General features: G+C 48.3%; 4 protein-coding genes across 4 annotated transcripts; 1 reads left to right on the top strand and 3 right to left on the bottom strand.

The window, feature by feature from the left end:
* Positions 1–116: 116 nt before the first annotated feature.
* On the bottom strand, positions 117–517 carry DEU56DRAFT_693213 (uncharacterized protein; the record flags this gene model as incomplete). The annotated part of the gene is made up of 2 exons (XM_041347174.1): positions 117–274; positions 325–517. Coding segments are annotated over 2 exons (351 nt in total), but the record flags the coding sequence as incomplete, so codon positions are not given.
* Positions 518–1,589: 1,072 nt separating this feature from the next.
* DEU56DRAFT_913451 (uncharacterized protein) lies at positions 1,590–3,691 on the bottom strand (the record flags this gene model as incomplete). The annotated part of the gene is made up of 3 exons (XM_041357529.1): positions 1,590–2,563; positions 2,610–3,590; positions 3,643–3,691. 3 exons carry the CDS (start codon positions 3,689–3,691, stop codon positions 1,590–1,592), a joined length of 2,004 nt encoding a protein of 667 aa, XP_041207805.1.
* A 1,818-nt stretch (positions 3,692–5,509) lies between these two features.
* On the top strand, positions 5,510–9,397 carry DEU56DRAFT_913450 (uncharacterized protein; the record flags this gene model as incomplete). The annotated part of the gene is made up of 18 exons (XM_041357528.1): positions 5,510–5,617; positions 5,663–5,831; positions 5,890–5,916; positions 5,965–6,018; positions 6,073–6,132; positions 6,184–6,243; positions 6,295–6,354; positions 6,408–6,467; positions 6,519–6,572; positions 6,630–7,106; positions 7,154–7,344; positions 7,396–7,577; positions 7,637–7,791; positions 7,846–8,214; positions 8,268–8,777; positions 8,833–9,062; positions 9,127–9,167; positions 9,223–9,397. The coding sequence occupies 18 exons, from the start codon at positions 5,510–5,512 to the stop codon at positions 9,395–9,397; spliced, it is 2,982 nt and encodes a 993-aa protein (XP_041207804.1).
* Positions 9,398–12,806: 3,409 nt separating this feature from the next.
* On the bottom strand, positions 12,807–14,081 carry DEU56DRAFT_913449 (uncharacterized protein; the record flags this gene model as incomplete). The annotated part of the gene is made up of 1 exon (XM_041357527.1): positions 12,807–14,081. The coding sequence occupies one exon, from the start codon at positions 14,079–14,081 to the stop codon at positions 12,807–12,809; it is 1,275 nt and encodes a 424-aa protein (XP_041207803.1).
* Between the last annotated feature and the right edge of the window lie 3,926 nt (positions 14,082–18,007).

The following is an 18,007-nucleotide window of genomic DNA, read 5'->3' as shown; positions in this document are numbered from 1 at the left end:
TAGGAAGGTTGAGTATGGATATGCAACCACGAGAACATAAATGTCGACCTTAAGCCTCAACTTATATTTCATTCGTCAAGAAAGTCTCCAGCGCATCACACCACGCCGTTTGATTGGGGGACTGACGAAAGAAAAAGAAGGCGGACGAACTCGAGAAGTCGTAAGTCCACTGCCAGGGAGGGTGCCAGGGGCGCGCATGGAAAAAGCCCGCGACGAAGAAGCTGAAGCGGGGCAGGTGAACAAGGGCAGGCGATGATGGTGATTTCCTCGAAAGCTGTAATATACATGAGATTAATGTTAGAAGAGAAAAAAATGATAACACACCATCAAAAAACACACATGCAACTTTGATGTTACGAGTTCTGCACCCAGTCCCGCACTCCCCATCAGTCCGATGACGTATGGCTGGCATGTTGGCATGACGTAGCGATACAGTCTCTTGAAGGTATGACAGATAGGGCACTATCATGGCCGGAATTATATCATCTGACCACCTGCGCCACTGATTAGCCCTTTTTTGGGAGCTGGTGAGACGACGGGGAGAAGCGTCAATAGAAAAATGTATTGAGTCGCTGAAGGGAAACACAGGTCCATCATCCCTCTGTCCGGGTTCCGTCCTACGTATGGGTGATGAACGACGCGGCCTTTGCTGTGCTAGACGTTGTCGTCCTGGCAGAACTAAGATGGGTGGTGGGCCAGGAAGATAGAGGTCGAGTTTTTTTGTCTCGCGGGGACGTTTCCATCTATTGACCATCCAAGGTTCGCAAATGATAGCAGTCGGCTGATGTATCGACGGTGGTGAAGAATGGTGGGTTGTTGCCTTATGACGTCGAGGTTTTGGACGGCGGACTGCCATAGCGTAATACCTTAAGACTCGAAGTCAACAAGGCAGGAAACAGTGACACGAAGTCAACAAGGGAGGAAACAGTGACACGAAGTCAACTAGGGAACTCAGCCCACGGAGGCGCAGTCTGGGGAAGTTTGATTGTAGTGACCGATGGTGGCGGACGTTGATGGACGAAGTAGGATCACTAGTGAAAAATCAAAATAATCACATTGGGCTGAGAAATCACGAAGCTTAATTCAATTTATTCCAGACTACACCAAAATACTTCGGGATCGTTCAATGGCGCTTAACGATAGGGCCAACTCGAAGATCTTGAAAGCAGATCGAGTCTGATTTGAATGCGGATAAATTGTGGTAAGTGTGTTGGTGAGTCCAAATGTGTTGTTACTCGGATCCTCACGTGGTTATACTATGTTGTTCCAGAAGAAAGGGTGAGCCTTGCTGTCAGAGTAATGTGAAGAACGCAAAGTGAACTCACCGCCCCATCATCGTGATGAGTCTCTTGCTCAATGTCTGAAACATGTACGCAGTGAGTAGGTATCTTGATCTCGTAAAGCCAAAGCTCGTAAATCCAAAGAGGAAAATAAATGTTACAGATCGTAATGCCGGAGTAAGATCATAGTCCGCTGATGGTAACCATACAAAACCGGATAATGGAGCACGAAGGAACACAACAGCATGGATTTGATTGTAAGGTAACGAGAACGGACAACAGAAAATACGTCAGGACAACTATATGGAATCATGATTGCATGGGAAGCGAATGGGGTATGATTGGGGGCCTGCCGAAATGATCAAAAAATGTCTGCACATAAAATGCCGTCGCCACACGCTTGACTTCCCAAGATTTTGTATCTGTGAAGTTGTCTGATGTCAGCGGGGTCGTAAGAAGAGGCGGCACGCCATCCCAATCGCAAAGCAGTAGGCGAAAATTCTCCACGTAAGGAAGACAGCCCTGCAGGGTGTTATCCCACAACCCGTAGTGTTCCGACGGAAACGGCTCTGACCACATCACTAGACCAGCGTCGCCCGGGAAGATGCCATGGAGGAGTTGCTCGCGACCAGCTGGATCATCTTTCCATTCTCTCCGTGCCAAGTGATGGTCAAGATCCCTCAACTCGTATCGAAAGCCGAGTTCAAACAGCTCCCATGTGACCTTCTGAGCTAGAAGTGCGGAAGGATTAGTAAGACTGGCGACAGAAAATTGTTCACCCCGAAATTCCACAACTCCATCTGGGGAAAATACATCGCCCTGAGATTCTAGCACATCATCGCCGAACAACTCCCGCATCACCTGCTTCCGCTTCTCGGTAGCTGTAAGACCCCTTCTGTCAGGATCTTTCTCCCTATGAGATTGTGGGTTGGCAGAAGGCACACTACCAAGGAAGTCGCGCCATAGTTGAGGAGTGGGATAAGTGCGTGGAGGATCGTGGTCGACTCGGCCTACCCACAGCGCACGACATGCAAGCCAATTGGCAAGGTATACTTGCAGACGTTCAGCCAGTTTGGGGCCGATAAGAAGAGCAGGCTCAGGGAATCTATACCCCCGATCAATAACGTAGGGCGTGTGAATGCGAGACTGGTCCTTGATTGCAATTTTCATCGCAGCTTCCCAATGGAGGTTCGGCGGCGGAAGGTAAGGAGTGTCAGGGTCTTGCCACTTGTTCCTGGATTCGCCTGACTGAGCAGGACGTGCAGGGCGAGCTTCAATGGAGTCTAAAATGATGAGTATCCAACGTGCACAAAAGAAAGAGGCGCTTACATGGTTGGTGTTTTGGCTTACTCTTCTGTCGAGATGGCGCCTTGCCAAGACTAGATACTTTAGGACCGGGATTCGAGCTGGACGATGGTTGAGGGATGGCTGCCTCGGGGTCTAGATGTGTTGTGCCTGCGTATAGGCGGCGAATGTGCACATGGCGATCACGACCACCGGGACCACGGTGTATGACTTCGAATGGGCGAACTTTCCTGCCCTCCGCGTACATGCCAATTATTATGTGATCAGGACGGGTAAGTAAGACAGGTTCGACAATCGTCATGCTCGGGGGAATGTACGCGCTTGAACGAACATACCAAACGGGGACGCCGGCGCAGAATAATTTCTCGCAGACGTCGCTACTCTGCACGAAAGCACCCATCCATTCGCCCCGAACATTATGACGAAAGCCTGAAGTTGTGAGAGGTTGAGCTTCAAGTCCCCAGTCGAGGTAAGAGTATATATCGAGAAAGAGACGCTGAGCATCGGTGACGAAAATGAGAAGATCACGGAAAGTGAGGGGGTGGGACTTTAAGCGTGCGACAGCGTGTCGGAGGGACATCAGGCGGCCATATATGACTTGGCCTCTGTCTGGATGAACCTTTCGATAATCGCGGAGTCGTTGTTCCGCCAGTTTGAAGAGGGATTGCAAGCCGTCGACTTTATCTGATGCCAGTGTGCCCACAGGAAACGAATTCCCGGGAATGGGCTGAAGGTCATCCCGGGTAGGGGTGAACCAAGCCCAATGAAGCGGGTGAGGATATGGAAATGCCTCCTTTCGAGGTATGCAAGCGGCATGGCAAAAGGTATCGTCGTAAGCCTGAGGCCATTGGAAGCAGTCGATCACGCCAAAGCGACCATCTGCACGGGCTTGTAAAATTTCTGGCTCGAAGTGATGGAATTCCGGCACGAAATGCATATTGGGAGTCGTGATAACCAGATTGCCCTGCACGGCAACGGTGCGAGCGTCGAAAGCTTGTAACCAAGCTGTTGGAAACTTTGGCGTCAGCACATGAAAGGCAGACAGAGAAACACATACCGTCTGAGATAACGGTATTCGCTTTGAACAATGTCAGGGCATTGGGCATGATGTGTGCTAGAAATCTTAAGCGCGCAACACAACGAACAAGTGAAAAAGTAGACATACCGTGTATCTGGATGCGGAGTATAATCGTGGGAGTTAGAGTCGCTGACCACCAAGAGAGCAATAACGCCAGGATAAGGATGTGAGAGGAAATCAGTAAAAGTTAATGAAAGACAAGTATATACCTCACCAGCTGTGAGACGCTCGATGTAAATGTCAAAGAAAAGACGAGGGGTGCAGATAGATTCCAGACGCAAAGCACTCCCGAGGAAGATCTTCAACCCTACTGGTGCAGCAACAGGTGAGCGACCAGGGCGATCCTCCAGACACGCAGTCTAGGAGTGTTGGACCAGCGACGCGTAGTCAACTGATCGCTTGATGTGAACGGCACGAAGCCAGTTCAGATGGGTAGAAGTCGTAGTCGAGGGAACCTGGGGGGACGAGAGACACAGCGATGAGAATGAAGATAGAGGAACAGCGAGAGTAGTTAGTAGCAAAAGAGAATATCACCAAGTGGGAAAATCCCAAATGAAGTTCCGACTAAACATGAGCGGCAAGTTCAATTGTGGGAAAGTCCCATATCCGAGTCTTTCCACTTACTCAATCCATCGTCTCAATTGTCCTTCGTCGTCTCAATCGTCCCCCATCCATCACCCTACTACCATTATCCTTCGCCCCCGACCACCGCACTGGACTCCCTGGCTCCATATTTTTTTGAACTGGCTTCGTGCCGTTCGCGTCCAGCGATCAGTTGACTACGCGTCGCTGGTCCAACACTCCTAGACTGCGTGTCTGGAGGATCGCCCTGGCTGCTCACCCGTTGTTGCACCATTAGGGTTGAAGATCTTCCTCGGGAGTGCCCTATATGTTCTATCCGCTCGATCGTGCTTGGAACTTAACATCGAGCACTCTCAGTTAAGTGCACACATATTTCTATTCCTCCACTGCTTTCTGATTTCCTTCATGTCTTCTCCGTATTCGCAGCTTCGTGACCCGGTGGTCTTGGGGCACTCTACTTCCTTCCCTGCAACATTAAATTTCGTTTTTATCGGTAAGTCTGGTTCTCTATCCCTCAATGCGTCCATTCGATCCATGAATGCAAACTTGTATAGCAGGCTTCAAGCACAAATCACCGCTGATGGCAATCCCTCATGTGGCTTACATCGTCTTCTCTTCAAGAACTTTTAACTTGGAGCGTAATTGTATCAGAATGGTCAGTCTACCACACATTCTACAGTATGCACTCGTACTCATAGCTATTAATGCAGATCTATAACAGGCTTTTACCGTCTTCCCTTTGGAACTATTAGCTTACAACGTGATTGTATCAAAAAGGTCGGTCTAGTGCACGTTCTAGAGTAGAGTCTGGTGTTCATAGCTATCACACAGATTTTCTCAACAATCTCCGTGTTCTCTGCCCTGTCATTACCATTAATTTGGTTCCATTTCGGTACTTACTTAACATGTCCCCTGAGCGATCGGTGGCGCCAACTTGGTCCGGCTGTCAGGTGTTTTATATTGTAACTTTATTTCTTCATGATTAATCATGATTATTTGGACAACCAGTGTCAAGCGAATAGAATCCTTCCATAGCGTTTCATCACACTAACCGCCTTCGGGTCTTGTCATTGTATATATAATGCTATCTGATCCCTAGGTATCCTCTCAATTTCTAGTTTTACATTTGCTCTTACATTTCTGAACTCTTCTTTCGCGTATTCTCACCTGACTTCGTGTCGGTGAAATAAAATTGTCGAGAAACTTGTGTTTCTTTCAACGTATCTTCTTCGTGTCTTCGTGACCACGAGGAACAGTCTCTAATATGCCTCTTACTACCCGCTCTGGGCGTCAGCCAAAAGCGCCACTTCGAGCCGACAATGATGGCAACCAAGCACGTTCCCGCCCTGGTCCAAAGTCGGCCAACGCCAATGTAAGGCTATAGGTGTCATTTTGCTATCTACTGACTCGATGTTAGATACCTCGCCCTCGCCCTAAGCCTCGTGCCCTGGCAAGGTCCGCACGTACTGACCCTATGACATCATCTGCTGAGGAAGAAATTTTCTTTTCCAATTTCGCCAGGCGCTCATTCGTCAGGAACAAGTCCAATGGCGCGAGTGAGGATCCCGAGGCACAGTTACCTGACAGTAAGTTCGCTGATTCTTACCGAGTTCCACCTTCTGACTACTGCTCATCATTCCGCAGATGGCACAGATAATGATACACCGCTAGGTGTGTTTTCTTTTTCGTTTTAAACTTTAAATAACTCTTGTCCCTCAGCTAGTGTCAAGCACGACGGTGCTGTTCTCGACAATGAGAGTGACACGGGTACAGGTATTGTTCTTCCATCTGCAGAATAGTTTTCAACGTTAACATGTTATATTGCAGTTCTATCCAATGGTGAATGTAATGGTCCTGCAGCGACGAATGAAAGGGAGACAACAACCGGTAAGTCTTGTTATATATTTTATGGTACAACATCAACATATTCCATTACAGCTCTGTCCGACAGTGAAATTGGCAATCCTGGAGCGACAAATGAACCAGATGAGACTGGGGGTGATTTTTCTTTAAACTTGTCATGGTACACTGCTGATATATTTATTATAGCTCAGTCCGACGGTGAGCACAGCAGTACCATAGCAACGAACAACCGGGTCAATTCTGCAGGTAGGTTTCGTGTCATATTTTGTTGTGAAATGACTAAACATGTCTGACTACAGTTCCGTCCTCAAATGAACGCGATGGTAATGCAGCGGTGAATGAAAGGGTCATGAACGCATGTAAGTTTCGTCATCCAAATCGTGGTACATAAACTAACATGATTTATAAAGCTCCATCCAACGGTGACAGCGTGATTCAAACAAACGAAAGGGAGAAAACCGCAGGTAGGTTTCATTATACATTATGCAGTACACAGCTCATATGTTTTGTAACATCCATAGTCATTCGCCCGCGCAGATCAGGTGCTCAAAAGTCATACTTTCCTTCCCACGAGGGGAAATCCACAGAGAGCTCTGGTTCTGATAGCGATTGGGCTGAAACAGAAGAGCGACGCAAGAAGGCAGAATCCCGTGCAGAGTCCCCCAGACTGTCTGCAGAGGGACAGCAGAAGGGACAAGCAGTGGCAGAGGCACCCGACCATGATGATGATTCCGAGGGCTGCGACGAAGAAGACAGGCTTGAAGAAGGCGACGAGACCACACATAAAGCAGGCAGACTATCTAAGGAAGCCATTTTGGCAGTGCATGATTTTGGGAAGAGGGTCCAGGCGGAAGCGACCGAAATTGGCGAACGGTTTGGGAAACATCGGCAGGTCATTCTGACGGAGGCAGGATTAGCGAGGAAAGCAACTCGCAAGGAGTCCATTTGGAACCAGCATCAAGCCTGGTTTAAAACTGTGCTGCACCCGTCCAAAGCAGGTATGTTATTGCGTTGAATGTTCGTATCTATATTCATACCCTTTCAGCGAGCTTGCAGGCATGGAAAGCCAAGCAAGCTGAGCATTATCACGCCCACTCATACAAGGACCCTAAGAACGCGGCTCTATGGAAGCAGATCCGAGAGCATTTTGATCATGCGATTGCCACTCCTGACGATCTATCCTCTCGCGAATCATGCAGTCTTATGATGGCAGTTCGTGAGATGTTTGCAAAATCGGTGAGTGCTATTTCGGTGATTAATGTTCATTGGTAACACGACCTTCTCAAGGCTTTGTACTGGCACCGCACATATGGAATTCATGTCGCTGGTATTGTTATTTATCCAGGTGATGAGGAATCTGGCCGCCAGGCCTCCGGTTTTTTTGCGGGGTCAGATATTGTAAAGGCCCTCATTGATGCTCAACGGGTAGATGCCAAGCATATGATAGATGAGATCACGACAATCCTCAAGTGGGTTTTGTTTTTACTCAAAGGCTACATCATCCTGACATACTTGGGGTATATTACAGGTACAAGGACTTAGAAGCTGCGCAAGCAGCAGGCAAGAATATTAAATTTCTTCCGCCGCCTGCCCCAGCCTCCAACGCCTCGCTTCTACGCAACGGTAAATCTGACAGGGATAGAAATCGCATGGTTGCACCTGTGGTTATCAGCGAAGCATTCGGTTTGTATCTCTCACCTGATCCTACTGCCGCTGTGCTCACATTTTTTTTGGTAGCTGATGCTGGTCATGCATTAAAGACTTCGAATAGTCGATGGATGACAATGCTTGACGTCCTATACTCGACAAGGTTATGTATTCATGACTGGCCCGCAGGAGTTCTGCCCCCTGGCCCTGATTTCGACCTCAAATCGCTGTCCGCAAGTCAGTTGCGTGCCCTTGTGGGTCCGTATCTGAGGATCCATCTTGGTGATACGTATGAGGCTGAGTTGGGCCGAGATGAGGATGAGGATGACAGCGATGCAGAGAAAGCGAAGATGGCCAAGCGGAAAGGCAAGTCCAAGAAGTCTGATGAGCATCGACGAACAAAGGGCGCGGTTGTGGAGGTGCCTGATGTTCTCTTGTCTATCCAGGATTGGAGTCCTCGTGCGTTTTCCAGTATTCGGAACCGCACAACAATTAATATCTTTACACTACAGTTCAGATGCAAGACCTCACCTCGTACACTGGCGAGGTGTACACAATCCCTCTCGTCATTGATACAGATGGTGTCATCTTACGTCGTCTCAAAGATTCAGAGAAATTTATCAAGGACCTCCCTCCCCACGTTACTCGCAAGCAACTAGGCAAGACGATTCGTGAAGAGTATCCGACCTCAGATGCAAGTGCAGAGCACTCGTTCCCAGAGGCTTCGCATCCTAACTTGGGAAATTCACGGTCCAATTCAAGAGCTTTGCACTCACACCAGCAGGTTTCGCGTACACATGTTACAACTCCACGCGCCAACTCGAGGGCTCCGCGCTCTAATCTTGGAGCTCCAAGGGCTACGCGCCCCCCCAACTCTGGGGCTTCGCGCTCAAACCAAGGGGCTTCGCGCTCAAATCAAGGGGCTTCGCGCTCAAACCAAGGGGCTTCGCGCTCCACTGCTGGGGCTTTGCGCTCCACTGCTGGGGCTTTGCGCTCTACTGCTGGGGCTTTGCTCCAATCAAGTTGTCACTAGGCACACGGACTATGATGATCTCACTGACTACAATAACCTCCCAGCCGATTATGACGATATCCCACCATCATCTCCTTTTTCGCCTGCTACGCCTCGAGGTTCAAATACAGCCCATGGACGACACCAGTACAACCGCCTGCATGAAGACATCCGCCATTCATTCGGCTCTAAGTCAGACACTCGGAAACGACCTCGTGGTGATTACGAAACTATAAGTGAGGTCGACGAAATCGAGACTGGCATGGTGGAGGATAGGCGTTTGGCCAGGATGCACGTATGTCGCCTACATCTTTATTTTATTTTATCTATTCAATCTCACATACCTTTCATAATCGCAGGACAGGACAAGCGTGGATCAAAGGTCCACTCGTGGTCATCAGTACGTTGCAATTCTATTGTCATTTTTCGGTGCTAATGGATCCCCATTCACTTAGGCGTAAGCCAATTGCTGGTGCTCCATCAATGGCACATTCAGGAGCCGTCACAAATAACAACACTGCGCGCTTAGCATCTCGTTCGTCAGTGGTACCCTATGCTGATCGCTCGCCTTCACGCCAGCACGGCCGTCGAGTTCCTGTCGAAGCTGAGTATGAATTTGACTCCTACTGATCTTTATAGCATGTACATCATTCTCGCATGTTTTGGTTTCGATCCTTGCTGGGTTGTGACTTATCGTGCTATGTTTTAACCTCGCTCATTTGTGTTCTGACCAGTCGTTCATCATGTTATGCCCTTCATACATATGCGTATGCCCCTTCATCACTTATGCTTTATGTTTTTTTTTACTGTCACATGCATACTATGATTAGACAAGTGATAGACATTGATCAAATATTACTATGATTTTCCTGCCGTCGAGGCCTAAAATGTTGACAATGTTTAGCTAGGAAACTGCATGGGTATGGGTGTTCTTTTTCTCTAATGTGTAGCTGTCCAGTGGTGCCCGCATGCCCGCACTTGAACCACACATGTCACATGACAATATTGGATTACAAAAGTACAGAACAACTTGGTTTCTAGATGTTCGAAGTGTGACCTTTCAAATTTGCAAGTCTTTATATGAATTCTCAATGGGTTTAGGTACAGATTCTACACATGCTGCCACACTAATGTAAAGTGCATTGTAGTGCCATCTCCAACAATATATTCTCACTTCATCAAATCATTGTAAAGTAGGCTCTATTAATCATAGACGTTGTGCATGAATGACAACAGCAATATGAGGTCATTTCGAAGGTAGGGATATGGCTGACTCAAGGAACAGGACATTCTCGTGCGCATGAACCAGATGCTGGTTCGTTCTCTTTATCATGCTCCCGCCCCACCTGCCAGTGCTCTTTTGCAATGAGGGACGGGAAGAACAACAGTTGTGCACCCAGTATCTATTTTGTAGAGTGCCCATGTTAAGACCATGCTTGAAAGCGGGATATGACAGCCCAGTTCATCACCCATCTGTTTGCTAGAGCACCCGGTTCATCACCCATCTGTTTGCTAGAGCGCCCGGTTTATCACCCATCTATTTTGTAGAGCACCCGGTTCATCACCCATCTATTTGCTAGGGCACCCCCGTCCTCCCCGGTTTATCACCATCTATTTGCTAGAGCACCCGGTTCATCACCCATCTGTTTGCTAGAGCGCCCGGTTCATCACCCATCTGTTTGCTAGAGCACCCGGTTTATCACCCATCTATTTCCTAGAGTGCCCGGTTCATCACCCATCTATTTGCTAGAGCATCCAGTTCATCACCCATCTGTTTGCTAGAGCACCCGGTTCATCACCCATCTGTTTGCTAGAGCACCCGGTTTATCACCCATCTATTTTGTAGAGCACCCGGTTCATCACCCATCTATTTGCTAGGGCACCCCCGTCCTCCCCGGTTTATCACCATCTATTTGCTAGAGCACCCGGTTCATCACCCATCTATTTGCTAGGGCACCCCCGTCCTCCCCGGTTTATCACCATCTATTTGCTAGAGCACCCGGTTCATCACCCATCTGTTTGCTAGAGCACCCGGTTTATCACCCATCTATTTCCTAGAGTGCCCGGTTCATCACCCATCTATTTCCTAGAGCACCTGGTTCATCACCCATCTATTTGCTAGAGCATCCAGTTCATCACCCATCTGTTTGCTAGGGCACCCCCTGGTCCATTCTGGTCTGCCCTACATCACATATGGTCCTCCATAGGTAGTCTATAATTGTGTGTGGGTCCACCCTACATCACATATAGTCCGCCCTACTTAGGCTATAATGTCTTTGTGGTCTGCACTAGTCAGTCTATAATATCACTGCGGTCCGCCCTATATGGTGTATGGTCCGCCCTACTTAGGCTATACTGTCTTTGTGGTCTGCCCTACTCAGCCTATAATATCACTATGGTCCACCCTATATGGTCTATATTGTCACTGTGGCCTGCCCTACATGACTTATGGTCCGCCCTGCTTAGGCTATAATGTCTTTGTGGTCTGCCCTACTTAGGCTATAATATCATTGTGGTCCGCCCTAGTCAGTCTATAATGTCACTGCGGTCTGCCCTATATGGTGTATGGTCCACCCTACTTAGGCTATAATATTGTTGTGGTCCGCCCTACATGACATATGGTCTGCCCTGCTTAGGCTGTAATGTCTTTGCGGTCTGCCCTAGTCACTCTATAATGTCACTGTGGTCCACCCTACATGACATATGGTCCGCCCTACTTAGGCTATAATGTCTTTGTGGTCCGCCCTAGTCAGTCTCTAATATCATTGTGGTCTGCCCTACATGACATATGGTCCGCCCTACTTAGGCTATAATGTCTTTGCGGTCTGCCCTACATCACATATGGTCCTCCCTATAATGGTGTGGTGGTCCGCCCAATATGGTGTATGATCCACCCTACTGAGGCTATAATGACTTTGCAGTCTGCCCTACATGACATATGGTCCTCCTTAATTAGTTTATAATGGCACTGTGGTCCACTCTATATAATATATGGTCCGCCCTACTTAGGCTATAATGCCTCTGTAGTTCGCCCTAGTTAGTCTATAATGTCATCATGGTCGACCTTAAATATCATATGGTCTGTCCCATGAACTTGTGTGGTCGCTCCTTATTTCCCTTTGTGGTCTTCCCTATATGATCACTGAGCCAAGGTTTCTAGCGGGTATGGGTCTTCACACCGGTTTAAGCAGGTACAGCAGGAACGGTACCTGTGAGGGGTAAACCCACAGGTATATGTACAAATTGAGCTACTAGACATGCATAAATAACACATTAATATCATCCCATCCCTCATCCCACTCCCGCTCTTCTCCTTTGAGGTCAGGCTTACATGTCACAGCGTAACATCCTTGAAAACTCCAATGTCCAAGGCAAAGAAGACATCATGTTGTTTGTGCCGAAAGTCTTGAATGCACATGAGAAAGAATGAGCCGTCCATGAGAGACAATATGCTCAACATCAACAGACATTGCTGCAAAGCCATATTGAAAACAGTGAACTATCACATCAGAATGAAAAAAAAAACTCACCTGGAATTGTCAAGTAATCTAGTACCATGCAAGAGAGATGCCGGGTAACAGGTACTCCACACTCATACCCGCACCCTCACAACTACATCAAGCCGTTCCTGATCCCCTTGGGGCTCTCTGTCAACCTGACATGCCTGTGAATAGCACAGGAGAGACCAAATTGAGCAGGACACGATTGCAGCCACACATTTAGCCATTATATGTTAGATATAATACAAAGGTTCATTGTAGTTTAAGGCTATTCACCATCAGAATCAACAGAAAACTACCGCAAAATATTAAAAATTAGGTGGTTTGTGGACCCCAGACACTCATATATATTTGGGAAAATCCATAAGGTATATGGTCCAAAGTACCCTATGGTACTTTCCATGACATGTTCCCAATCACCTTTGGTCTGTGTACCATACATACTCCTTTGGTCCACAAAAGTAATAGGGAAGGACCATGGAACATTGGAGAGACCATCAGAAACATACCTCTTAGGTACAAACCTCTATAGGTCACAATCAACCTAAGAGGTGTCTATAATGGGGTGACCAAAGTGCTTCAGAGTCACTTGACGGTGAGCTACTCGATTCACTGGAGTCGTCCGAGTCACTCGGATCTATGCCAGTCATTGCTCTCTTAACGGAGCTATTGACTGGTAGGATCGAGGACGCTCTACTGTAGCGCGCCTCTGGTTCCTTGGGTCTGGGCTTCGTCGAGGTCTTTCTTGGAGGGGGGTCATCGACGGTACAGATCTGCCTCGCGTCCCTTTGTCGCTTGTCAGGAACACCATCCTGCAGCCCTGTAAGAGCTGGGTTTGTTGGATAACGTTCTGTACTGGTGCTTAGGGTTGGGGCGCGGTAAGCTTGACTAACAAGGTTCAGTGCTTCCTCTTCCTTAGACTGACTTGCCCTTACTAGCCGCTCAAGTTCACAGACTTGAGAACGGAGGTCATCCACGAGCTGATCGCGTTCGAGCAGGTTTGTCTTGACCTTGTTTTGATATTGTTCCATTAGGAACTTTTGGGTTTGGATTGGCACTCTCAGGCTTTCATCTCGCCAGGACTGGCTCGGAGTCTCACTTCTTCTGGGCTCAGGTTTGTTGGTGGGTGAGATCTTGTCTCCCCACTCAGGCCATTGACTTATCCAGTCGCGGGTCTCACGATCACAGGTGACGACCTTGTTCACGTTCTCGACTCCTTTGCCCTTTTCTTCGTAGGGGATTCGTGGCGTCGACGGACGCGGGGTCGGTATGGGACTCAGGATTGGGAACATGGGTATGTCGCCAAGGTCGCCATCATCCGGTTCATCAGCCCAGCTGAGAATCCTTCCTTCGTTAGGTCTCGCATCGTCACCATTGGTAGAGCCGACCGCGGTGGCAAAATGGTCGTAAGTAATTCCACTGGACGCCAGTCCTATCTTGCTAACTACTACTGGTTCCAGGCTCATTGCCCTTGAGGAACTGGTGCCCTCGCTGTCCAACAGCGCACCGGGCATCATTTTACCCCCTTTGCCATCGTCGGCTAAGGGGGTGCTTGTGGCAATTGGTGCTTCCATAGCTCCCAACTGCGACTCCTTGGGACTGCGCTCAGCGTCACCAAGGTCGCGGAGAGGTTCAGTCCCGGGCTCAGCCCATTGACTGCTTTCTCGATCCGCGCCAGCAACAAACGATTCGTTGCGAGTCCAGGCGCTCTCTATGCCAATTTCGAGAGCCCCAGCGTCATCACCCTGCGCGCTCGTAGCGAGGGGAGAAAGAGCAGACAGCTCGTTTAGTATACTAGTGTTGTTGTTGGTCATGTCCGGACGGTAGGATTGTTTTTAGGGTTTTGATAGAAGGGGGGGAAGGGTCTAGGTTTCAGAGGGTGATCAATCCTCGTCTGCGTAGACCTTAGTGTGTAGTCTTAGGAATGGAGCTTAAAAATATGTTACGTCTGTAAAACGTCACAGGAGGGTTGAGTCGACTTAAGGGAGACCTAGGACTCGGACAGGGAAAGCTGGCCGAACTAAGATGGATATTTGGGGGTGTAAAGGATCAACTACTGTACTTTAGACAAGGGAGCTTGGTTAAGTACTATGGGGAAAATCGGGAAGAAAGGAGTAAGTAAATTTTATGACAGGTGCAATATACGTCTAATATACGTATTGCTATGGACGAGTATCCACGCGTGGATACTCGTCAAGCTTTTGATTTACGAGCGTAACAGACACCCAGTATTAAATTCCCACGAACCTACATTGTGTGACAGCCTGAGACTGTGTATAATAGAATGAGGATCTTATTTCATGTTCGCTCGACGTTGGGTCGTCGGGGACGTGCTCAATACTCAACAAACAAATGGCGTGGGGTCTCTAGTGCTGCCGCAGTCCGGTCCCGAACCGTGGTTCGAACCCGAACCCATCCAGACTGGACCAGTGGTTCGGTCACAGGTTTGGTCTCTCTCCTGGACCGAACCCCCTAACAGGTTCGGGGTTCGATGTCGTCACTGAAAAATGCGGACCGGTTCGGACGCGTCCGGACCGGTCCGAACCTGCACCACGCGCACAATTCCAGCTGCGTGTTTTTTGTGAGGCTTCCTGTCAGTTTAAGTAGTGTGCTCACCAACTTCTGTTCCTTCTCTTCTTTTGACAGTAGCGTTCCCCACATTGCGCAAGCAACAAGGGTGCTTTTTTCAGCTATGCAACGACTCGAAGCACCGGTACTATGTTCACCGTCTCTCATGTTTGATAAGTTGCTAACTTCTAATGTTTTTTTCATTCAGAATATACCTACTACTGTGGTGATTCCTGGGTTTTCCACCAAGTTTGCGCAATGGATTGTCATTTTGGAACTTGAAGGTGCGCAACATTTTTTTATTTAGTTTGAGATATATATATTCACTTGTGGTATAGGTTCGACATTCACACTCCCTGCTGCAACTATGTTCGAGTCGTCTGCACCAGCCCGTCGTCCTGACGGTTCGTTGAAAAGCGCTGAAGAGATGGAGTGGATACACAACCCGGATGATGACACTACCATTATCCCTCCCCCTCCTCCATCCAAAGGCACACTCAATTCATTCATCCGTCGTTCAGGCCGCGCTGTCAAGCCTACAGAGAAGATCCGGGAGACTGCCAGCAGTATCCCGGCCAAACGGTCAGCTGTAGGACCTCCTGCCCCCGCACCCAAGAAAGCACTCATGCGCACCAGAAACGAAGAGCGTGACGACAATGACAGTGACAAATACGACGCCGAAGAAGAAGCCCCTCCACTTGAGGATTTTACAGATGATGAGGAAGACAATGAAAACGAGAACGAGGAAGCTTACCAAAAGATGAAGAAGCTTGGTGACCAGGATCGTGAAGACCGTAAATCCCTCAAGAAGGTCGAACGCAGCGCCGATTTGACCACGATCTTTACTTTCGAGAAAGATCGTGTTAACCCCCACACCCAGGAGCGCGAAAATGGGTGGCGGTGTGAGGTATGCAAGGCTAACAATGTTCCGCTTCACCAGTGCTTTTTTAAGGGGGGTATTTCGACTCGACGCACGCACATTGCACGGAATCCCAAGTGCCATTACCCTATCTACAAGGACCGCTGTGAACAACGGGGTCTCACGATGCACGATCGTGCAATCCCTCGTAACTGCAAAGCGGACGTGCCGCAGCCTACCTTGGACGCCTCACTTACTCCCAAGATTCCTGCATTCACAAAGGCTGGACTCATGGATTACATTGTCGAACTCATTGTTGCCGAAGATGAGGTGAGCGACTCTCATTTTTGATACATTTTAAAACACTTATACAACATTATAGGCCTTTCAACTTGTAGATAAAGGACCCTTCCGCCGCCTACTTCAATATCTCCGGCCATCACTTTCAGACCGAGACATTCCCCACCGTACCAAAACTCGGGACGAAATACTCGAACGTGCAAAGCTGGCAGTCGAGCGCGTGAAAGAGAAGCTCAGCCGTGTCGATAGCAAAATTTCCATGACGTTCGACTCTTGGACGTCTTTTCCTGGTCACCCTTTTCTGTCAATTACAGCGCATTACATAGATTCACCAGCTGAAAACCCTCATGAGTGGGAACTTAGGGTGGAGCAGCTCGCGTTCGCACCCATTCACGGCAATCACAGCGGTGCGAACATCGGGAAGATTTTGATCGAGAACATCAACAAATACGACATCCGCACGAAGCTTGGGTGGTTCACGGCTGATAACGCATCAAACAACGATACTGCCATTGAGATGGTTGCGACCTCTATTGACCCTTACGGAGTGGAGTGGAAACCAATTGAGCATCGAGTACGGTAAGTTCGTTCATTAAGTACTGAATTTGAGATTACTGATGAATATTCAGTTGTATGGAGCACGCACTCCACTTAGCTGCAAAACACTTCATTGAAGAAGTGGCTCCTACACCGGCAAGCATCTTGCACAAGAAGGCAGCTCAAGCTGAAGATGAGGACGAGGACGGCGAGGAAAGTGTTGAATTTGACGTTGGTGACACTATTGGCAAGGCACTTGCATTTGTAGCGCAGGTAAGCTCTTTAATGATCTATCTGCTATTGTATAGTACTGACACGAGACCTTTGTTTAGGTCCGGAAGTCTCCTCAAGCTCGCGTCTTCCTTCAAAAGTGCTGCAAGGAGGTGAATGAGCCCCCATTGGAGCTTTTGAAATGGGTCCGCACACGTTGGGCGTCTCTTTTTAATATGTTGGAGCGTTTTTTTAAATTGCGCAAAGTAAGTTGTCTACTACCGACTACATGAACACATTACTGACTTGATTATTAGGGAGTAAACAGATTCATCCAGCTCGCTGATGACAGCGACGAGGTCCCAAATCTGAAGGGAAAATCATACGCGGATTTCAGGCTTTCAGCGCACGAGTGGGCAGAGTTGGAGTTGATCCGTGAAGTCCTCCAGGTAAGTCATTTCTCTCTACCTTCCGCAATTATGCTTATGTGCTGCACACCGCACACCAAGGAGCCGGCAGATGCTCAACAGAGCTTCTCTCCCACACGTGAACCAACCGTATGGAGAACCATTCCAGTGCTCGAATGTCTTCAAGACACTTTGCAAAACATGGCGAACGCATCAAAATTTGCCCGTTTCTCAACGGCCATCAAAGCTGGTGTCACTAATCTCCGCAAGTGGTATAGTAAGACTGACGACACAGATGTATATTTCATTTGTCTTGGTATGTATCTCGTATCTATTCTAATGCCTTTGAATGTCATTGACCTTGTTGGTGTAGCGCTGGACCCCAACTACAAGGTCGCGTACGCGAAAGACAAATGGACCACTCATTCTTTCAAAAAAGGCATGCAATGCCTCGAGAGCACGGTATGTCACTCATCACTCATTTCTGTCAATTGTATACTAATCTTACATAGTTTGATATGTATCATCGCAGTAGTACTCCCTCGCAGGCTCCTGCAGAGCCGTCTGTTACTGCGCCTCCCTCGCTTGCTCGCCAAGGCTTGTATGGCCATAATTGGATGCGAAGCTCTGTCAAATCACGTGTCGTGAATGACACAACCACATGAAGGCCTCGTCAAGAACTCGAGGACTATCTAGATGCACTGCTCGAGGACGTCAACAATGTGGTGGCCTGGTGGGGTGTACGTCTTGTTATTCTATTTGTATTGCTTTCGTACTAACATGATTCAAAAAAACTTTAAAGCACCATTCTATACAATACCCGACTATTTCCCGCATCGCAAAGGACTACCTCGCCATT

This window comes from Suillus clintonianus (genome assembly GCF_016758775.1).
Source record: "Suillus clintonianus strain FC179 chromosome Unknown DEU56scaffold_42, whole genome shotgun sequence".
Lineage (NCBI taxonomy): Eukaryota > Fungi > Basidiomycota > Agaricomycetes > Boletales > Suillaceae > Suillus > Suillus clintonianus.
Note: the sequence above shows the minus strand (reverse complement) of the source record. Positions and strands in the feature narration are given on the sequence as shown.